This window comes from Salmo salar, chromosome 09 (assembly GCF_965601325.2).
Source record: "Salmo salar chromosome 09, fSalSal1, whole genome shotgun sequence".
Classification (NCBI taxonomy): Eukaryota; Metazoa; Chordata; class Actinopteri; order Salmoniformes; family Salmonidae; genus Salmo; species Salmo salar.
This window is the reverse complement of record NC_138299.1, coordinates 27,338,727-27,346,612: the sequence shown is the minus strand read 5'-3', so window position 1 is coordinate 27,346,612 and position 7,886 is coordinate 27,338,727. Positions and strand designations below refer to the sequence as shown.

At 41.7% G+C, this 7,886-nt stretch overlaps 2 protein-coding genes across 5 annotated transcripts; one reads left to right on the top strand and one right to left on the bottom strand.

Moving 5' to 3' along the window:
* Window positions 1-837: 837 nt before the first annotated feature.
* Window positions 838-4,118, bottom strand: zgc:123321 (Yip1 domain family, member 5). 2 transcript variants are annotated; one of them, XM_045723275.2, is made up of 6 exons: window positions 4,014-4,118; window positions 2,586-2,709; window positions 2,190-2,326; window positions 1,866-2,011; window positions 1,403-1,584; window positions 838-1,255 (listed from the first exon to the last, which is right to left on the bottom strand). In XM_045723275.2, the coding sequence occupies exons 2-6, from the start codon at window positions 2,705-2,707 to the stop codon at window positions 1,093-1,095; spliced, it is 750 nt and encodes a 249-aa protein (XP_045579231.2). In that variant the 5' UTR covers window positions 2,708-2,709; window positions 4,014-4,118; the 3' UTR covers window positions 838-1,092.
* On the top strand, window positions 3,910-7,423 carry lamtor3 (late endosomal/lysosomal adaptor, MAPK and MTOR activator 3). 3 transcript variants are annotated; one of them, XM_082955465.1, is made up of 7 exons: window positions 3,910-4,174; window positions 4,458-4,496; window positions 4,623-4,657; window positions 5,219-5,277; window positions 5,389-5,522; window positions 6,901-6,964; window positions 7,062-7,423. In XM_082955465.1, exons 2-7 carry the CDS (start codon window positions 4,488-4,490, stop codon window positions 7,133-7,135), a joined length of 375 nt encoding a protein of 124 aa, XP_082811591.1. In that variant the 5' UTR covers window positions 3,910-4,174; window positions 4,458-4,487; the 3' UTR covers window positions 7,136-7,423.
* The last annotated feature ends 463 nt before the right edge of the window (window positions 7,424-7,886 follow it).

The window sequence follows — 7,886 nt, the reverse complement described above, 5'->3', positions numbered from 1 at the left end:
GTCACACTCAAAATTAAAGTGGAAAACCACACTACAGGCTGATCCAACTTTGATGTAATGTCCTTAAAACAAGTCAAAATGAGGCTCAGTAGTGTGTGTGGCCTCCACGTGCCTGTATGACCTCCCTACAACGCCTGGGCATGGTCCTGATGAGGTGGCGGATGGTCTCCTGAGGGATCTCCTCCCAGACCTGGACTAAAGCATCTGCCAACTCCTGGACAGTCTGTGGTGCAACGTGGTGTTGGTGGATGGAGCGAGACATGATGTCCCAGATGTGCTCAATTGGATTCAGGTCTGGGGAACGGGCGGGCCATAGCATCAATACCTTCCTCTTGCAGGAACTGCTGACACACTCCAGCCACCATCCGCCACCTCATCAGGAGCATGCCCAGGCGTTGTAGGGAGGTCATACAGGCACGTGGAGGCCACACACACTACTGAGCCTCATTTTGACTTGTTTTAAGGACATTACATCAAAGTTGGATCAGCCTGTAGTGTGGTTTTCCACTTTAATTTTGAGTGTGACTCCAAATCCAGACCTCCATGGGTTGATAAATTGGATTTCCATTGATTATTTTTGTGTGATTTTGTTGTCAGCACATTCAACTATGTAAAGAAAAAAGTATTTAATAAGATTACTTCATTCATTCAGATCTAGGATGTGTTATTTTAGTGTTCCCTTTATTTTTTTGAGCAGTGTATATATATTTTTTTAAACACTGGATTACTGTAAAACCTTCTTTTTTTTTTAACTAAATAAAGTTGAATAGCTTTTAAACATGGTCTTTGTTGGTTCCATAATTCAAATTTAAGTCAGTGTTGCCTTTTGACACAATGTAACATTTCAAATGACATTTATTGGCACATTCCAATGCACAAATGTCAACCAATCACACACCCAGATTACATTTTTCACAGTGTAAAGTAACCCCCATGAAGAAACCAAGTCCCCATTTCAAAAAAGAAAGGAATACAACTCTATATAATTATAACTCAATGTTATTTTCACACCCATATATCGCACTGATACCCATATGGGACACGTAGTGCCTCAGAAATGGGATCTCTGACAGTCAGCGACAGTAGTGGCCTTTAGAACATTGTTAGCAAGGCAAAGACTCCATAAAGCAGGGCACAGGGGTACGCTACCAACAGCTGCTGGCCCTCCATAGCCAGGGTGGAGATGAAGATCTTGGAAGCTGAGAAACTGCACCAGCCAATCACCAGCAAGGCCAGGATAGTTCCAATGATCCCTCTGGACGGAAATCAAAAGTCAGATTTAAAAAAAGTTACAACAAAGGACATGACAGAAAATAAATCAAGATGAGCCAATCTTAGTTGTTTTACACAATATTATTTAGGCAACCTTTTTATTTTTTCTGGACTGGATAGGCCTACTCACTGTAGGGAAAAGATGACTGCGAATGCCGATAGTGCCACCATGGGTAGGAGGCAGTAGCCCAGAACGCTGGCTACACAGCCATAGGACACAGTCAGGGAACTCAGCAGGGTCAACAGGGTGTACATCGCCATGCAGCCGATGGCACTGATCCCATAGACATAGCCAAAGTGGGATTTGCCTGCCTACATAAAAGAGTAAATGCTTTCAGTACATGCACATTTACATAGCTACAAATGCTTTTTTAAATTTTACTAGTAAGTTAAGAACAAATTCTTATTTTCAATGACGGCCTAGGAACAGTGGGCAGAACGACAGATTTGTACCTTGTCAGCTCGGGGATTAGTCCAACGCTCTATCCACTAGGCTACCCTGCCGCTCCATTTGAATAGTGTCTCATGATGACTTGGCTGTGAAAACGTGCAGCACACACACACGGACATGAGCTGCTCCGGAGGTTCCTCACCATAAGTAAAGTGGCACCCAGAGCGATACAGAACAGAATAGGGCCCGTCAGGTCGGTCTCATTCATGATGCTGCCATCTGCTGGCATCATAGGGTTCAGCACTGTCAACGTCTTCTGCCATATGTGTTCAAAATTAATGCCAAGCTCTGCACAAATACAAAACAGAGGAATAAAAACAGATGTGAATATGAGAAGACACATACACTTTCACATTGAAATATGTTACTTATTTAATTTGACGTCTGTTAAAGATTTCATCCGGAGGTAAAACAATGTGTTGAATAAACCAACAGTTTAGAGCAGTACTAGTGACTCGGGTCTTACCCTCCAGCAACGGAGGCTCCTCTTCAAATGATCCGTCTGTTCCAGCTGTGTATTGATATGTCCCAGCAGGCTTTGAAGGCTGGAAGGCCTGGCCCGTAGAGGGGGTGAACACACCAGGCATGGACACATCTATGCCACTAATAACAAAACAAAAATCTTACTGGCTAAATGTATCTACTTTCCTTCCAAAAAAGTAGGGGATGATGTGAGGGATGTGCCCCCATTGTACATCTCCCTTTCTATCATGACATAATGCAATTGACCTTCAGAGAACAAAATTATATATTATGAGTTAGACTTATTAACACATTCAAATCTTCCCAATCCCAGTTCAAAAGTTGAATGAAGAGTTCTACACCACCACTCAGGAATGCAGAGTTTACCCCATATACTTACTCATCCTCATTCTCTGGGTTATGGTCATAGCCATCGCCATAGTCGTAGGCCACCTGTCCCTGGTCATCGATGTAATACCCTGACTGGTAGAAGTCCTGTTCAAATTGCTGAAAGTCCCCCATTGCTATAGAGTAGGCAGAGATGATTAAGATAAAGATCATGACTGTAACAGTAGAATGAAGTGAGGGGCTAGCCTTTTGAGGAGTGGTGCTCAGTTTGAGTCTCACATATCACAAAACCTAGTTGTCAAGCAAATCACCATTATATAAACTACAAATGATAATACAAATAGCTATTGCGCTTTATCCTTTGGTCAACAGCATACTCACACTACAGCAGAAAAAGCAAGCCAGATATCCTTAAGATTTCACTCAAACTGCTAAGGCAAGATCATATTTTGTAACTGGGATTGCTTATCTCAGTAGAATGAGGTCTCATCAGCACATACTTGATTGGATCTGGAGGCCTGTACCAGCCCATTGAAAGTCTGTTTACAGTCACAGCACCAGTGGCCTAGTAGCAACACTAAATAGACATGCATAAGAAACAGCCAACAGAAATATGTATGCCTGTGAAATCAACCAGTCTATTCACTTCATTAAAGTACAATCACACCCCACACAGAGCCTTATTGCTAAATTCAGATTTCAAACCTTGAGGTAAATTCTCAGCAAGACCTCTTATTATGTTGTCAAGGGAGAGTTTGGGAAGAAAAGTTGACGCCTATGTGGGGATGTACTATAAATAGTTTACTATATTTAAACTGGGGGAATAACAAACCCTGAGAAGCAGACTAAGTAGCCCACTTTCTATTTAATCTATTTCTTAATTGCGCTCTTTTTTCTTTTTCATTCAGCTAGGTTTGGTAATAGGTATAATGCACATTACATCCATTCGCAGAAATGCAATGGTTTTGGATACTCGGCGCTACAGAACAGAATTAACAATTTCCACTACTGACAGGACCCTTAATTTGAAACATTTTCGAACAGCGTAACCCGGATGTTGCTGGCTCAACATGGGTCAAGTCAAAGATGATCTATTATATTGACAAGATAGTTGAGTGACCGCTCTAACAAAGGCAATACATGTCCTCAAAGATGGAGGAGTCAATGCTATCCGGAATCCTTGGGACGTCCCTACCCCATTGAAGTTTACATTTAAAATAGTTACGGTAAGGGTTATGGTTAGGTTTAGAGTAGGGACGTCCCAAGGGTCGCAGATGGCACTGACTTGACCAAAATGGAAGGCAGGCGGCGAGATCAGGTGGGACCATTCTAACCAATTAGAGGGCAGATACCCGTGTTACATGCACAACTAAGTTGTTTTTTATCAAATTTGCCGGAATTCAATTTGCATCCACTTATATTAGAACATTTGTAAGAGCCTAAACATTACGAAACGTATATTCGATCAAATAAGCCTTACGTAATTCGGCACTCTCTCATAGACCATACAAAAAGGGATTATCGCACGCAGTAAATCCTCTCGCTTTGCCTCTTCCTAGCGGAACAAGTCAGTCATGTGATTTCCTTGTGCTCAAGCGGAGTCAGAAAAGGATCGAAGATTTTGTTCCAAGTAAAAAATAAAGAAATAAGGTAACTAATACAGTGCATTTTAAAAGTATCTGATAAAGATCGTCATACCTTGTAGCTAGTGAAAATGACATTTGGTACATATTTAAAAACAACCAAGTTCAGCTAGCTAACATTCAGTAACCTTCCTAAACACAGTAACGTTATCAGCTGATTATAGCGTACTGTAGCAAGCTAGCTGTTAACAAGTCAGGGGAAGCTTGGGAGAGCACAAAAATACCTGCTGATATTATTTAGCTTTACAGACACCCTTGCCATAATTCAGTTCTCTATTTTAGTAATTGACGGAATAAAATAAGTTTCCACCATGGCTGATGTAAGTATCAATTCTTTGACCACAATCACTAATTAGCTATATCCATCTAGCCAGATGAAGCTATAACTAACTACACTCGTGTAGCAAATGGCTATCTGGTCTAACACATTAACATATTTGTTGCAGGACTTGAAGAGATACTTGTACAAACAGCTACCAAGGTATGTTTGTTGTATGATTATGGTGTGTTCATTGTGATTCTTCTGTTGCTGAAACCTAATGAGTTAATTTGACTCGACGAATGTCATGTGTAGCAGCCTAAACTCCACTGTGACGGATGTTTCTGAACTCCACCAACCGAGTGGAGCAGAGACTAGGCTTTGTGCAATTCAGCACCAACTACATTGATTTGTCCAAGGTCAATAATGAAATGCTTACCTTGTATTTATGTTTGTCCTCTGTAGTTGTGTTTGAAATCCATATTTTTCAAAACGTTATCAAATACAGCCACCGACTTTGCAAATGCGCATGTGCCAACAAGGAAACAGTCGGTGGTTGTATTTGATTAATGGTTTTTTAAGTATGGAGGACAAACATAGGTACAAGGTAAGTGTTTCATAATTGACATCTTTCAAATATCGACCTTGGGCGACTCAATGTAGTCTGAGCTGAATTCCATAAAGTCTGGTCTATGCTCCACTCTGGAGTTCATTAGAAATGTCCCTCACATGGACTGGCGTTAAGTCAGCTATGTCAAGTGCTGCTCTCTTCTTATCCACCAGTGTTGAGGGTCTTCATGCAATTGTAGTGACAGACAGGGATGGTGTCCCAGTTATCAAAGGTAGGTCTCCCTCACAACTGTTTTTTGTTCTAAACTAGGTCATTTAGTTGACCTCTTCTTATCCATGTTCCAATGTGTTGTGCTCAGTGTACCTGATATTTTATCCTTCAGTGGCAAACGATAACGCACCAGAATATGCTCTACGGCCAGGCTTCCTCTCCACCTTTGCATTGGCCACCGACCAGGGCAGTAAGCTAGGGCTCTCCAAAAACAAGAGCATCATCTGCTACTATAACACATACCAGGTAAGTTAAATCTACAACTAAAAATGGACATTGTTGCCTGGGGCGACTTGGTGATTAGTTGAGTCAGGTGTTAGTGGTGGGCTAGAATAAGTGTACATTCCCAAGGGCTCCCCGGGAATGGCTTGAGAAACACTGACCTACAGTGTATTCGGAAAGTATTCAGACCCCTTGACTTTTTCCACATTTTCCATTACAGCCTTACTCTAATGGATTAAATTGTATTTTCCCCTCAATCTACACACAACCTATAATGACAAAGCAGAAACAGGTTTAGCCATTTTTTTTTTAATTATTAAAAATAAAAGCGGATATCACATTTACATAAGTATTCAGACCCTTTACTCAGTACTTTGTTGAAGCACCTTTGGCAGCGATTTACATCCTCACGTCTTCTTGGGTATGATGCTACAAGCTTGGCACGCCTGTATTTGGTGTTTTTCCCACCCCCATTCTCTGCAGATCCTCAAGTTCGGTCAGGTTGGATGGAGAGCATCCCATCAAGGATCTCTCTGTACTTTGCTCCATTCATCTTTCCCTCGATCCTGACTAGTCTCCCAGTCCCTGCCACTGAAAAACATCCCCACAGCTTGATGCGGCCACCACCATGCTTCACCGTAGGGATGGTGCCATGTTTCCTCCAGATGTGACGCTCTGCATTTAGGCCAAAGAGTTCAATCTTGTTTCTCATGGTCTGAGTCCTTTAGGTGCCTTTAGGCAAACTCCAATCGGGCTGTTGTGTGCCTTTTACTGAGGAGTGGCTTCCGTCTGGCCACTCTACTATAAAGGCCTGACTGCTGCTGAGATCGTTGTCCTTCTGGAATGTTCTCCCATCTCCACAGAGGAACTCTGGCAGTGACCATCAGGTTCTTTGCCACCTCCCTGTCCAAGGCCCTTCTCCCCCAATTGCTCAGTTTGGCCGAGTGGCCAGCTCTAGGAAGAGTCTGGATGGCTCCAAACTACTTCCATTTTAAAAAAGATCTGGGCCACTGTTCTTGGACCTTCAATGCTTGGTTTTTGCTCTGACATGCACTGTGGGACCTTCTATAGACAGGTGTGCCTTTCCCAAATCACGTCCAAGCATTTGAATTTACCACAGGTGGGCTCCAATCAAGTTGTAGAAACAGCTTAAGGATGATCAACGGAAACAGGATGAACCTGAGCTCAATTTTGAATCTCAAAGGGTTTGAAAACTTATGTAAATAAGTTTTATGTTTTTTTTATTTTTATATTTAATACTTTTGCAAACTTTTCTAAACCGGTTTTCACTTTGTCATTATGGGGTATATTTAATCCATTTTAGAATAAGGCTGTAATGTGGAAAGTTGGAATATTTTCCGACTGAGGTTGTGCCTTGTTTGATTGCCTCTCCTTTTGCCAGATTGTGCAGTTTAACCGGCTGCCGTTGGTGATCAGTTTCATCGCAAGCAGTACTGCCAACACAGGTAAGATAAAGATCTCCCCTTATCTCCTCTGCATGAATGAGGATGAAAAGTACAGAATTCTGAAGGGTTAGCCGAGCTTAATTGATGTTGTTTGTAGGTTTGATCATCAATCTGGAGAAGGAGCTCGTACCACTAATCGAAGAGCTACGGCAGGTAGTGGAGGTTGCTTAGGAGTGTCACCTTGACGACAAAAGGACTGTTCTATGACAGAATCACCAGATGGTTTCCTTTTTCATGATCACAATGACATTTTTAATATCACTATCATGCACACGCACCCTCACACAAGGATGGCTCTGTTGCAGAAAGACTGATGCATGTTTGATAGTGTCTTGATGCTGTATTGTTTGTCCTTCATGTTCTAATACTTTAATGTTACCCCTTCCTTGCTTGTTTTTTGTTATTAAACTGAGTCATGTAGCATTTTCTTAAAATAAATATTAACAGTAGTCACCCTCATACTGTGTTATCTTGAGTAAAATGAAGTTCAAGTGAATGTCAACCAGCGAAAGATATCAGGCAATTTAGAAAAAGGAATTCCTGGAAGAACTGAAGTATGACAAAAAAATATATTTCTATAACAGGGCAAAGGGCTGCGGACCGTGATTTGATTCAATACAGCCAACGGAATCATGCGCAGATCACAGAATTTGCAGTAGTAAAGTTTTGAAAAATTAAAAGCCCAATGAATACTTGCCTTTGTAAGGCTTTAACTCCCACCGCTTGTGGGACATTTATTTTGAAGGCAATTATAACAACTGCACGAGGACAGACAGTGGCTGACACACGTCACAGTTGCACATTGTAGCAAGCTAGAAATTGCGCAAAAATTAAAGACAATGAAGGGTGTTCCAGCAAGTGTGGACATCAAAATATTTGAGGTACCAGGGAAAGCTGTGCGCAAAGAGAGCGTCGCTGTCTT

Bases quoted from the DNA above. Each gene is read 5' to 3' on its own strand.
- lamtor3 (XM_082955464.1), top strand. From the start codon at position 4,584: ATGGCTATCTGGTCTAACACATTAACATATTTGTTGCAGGACTTGAAG. The intron at 5,278-5,388 runs GTAGGTCTCCCT...TTTATCCTTCAG, and splicing joins TGGTGTCCCAGTTATCAAAG to TGGCAAACGATAACGCACCA. The intron at 5,523-6,900 runs GTAAGTTAAATC...TCCTTTTGCCAG, and splicing joins GCTACTATAACACATACCAG to ATTGTGCAGTTTAACCGGCT.
- zgc:123321 (XM_045723275.2), bottom strand. From the start codon at position 2,707: ATGGGGGACTTTCAGCAATTTGAACAGGACTTCTACCAGTCAGGGTAT. The intron at 2,327-2,585 runs GTAAGTATATGG...TTTTGTTATTAG, and splicing joins AACCCAGAGAATGAGGATGA to TGGCATAGATGTGTCCATGC. The intron at 2,012-2,189 runs GTAAGACCCGAG...GTATTTGTGCAG, and splicing joins GGAGCCTCCGTTGCTGGAGG to AGCTTGGCATTAATTTTGAA.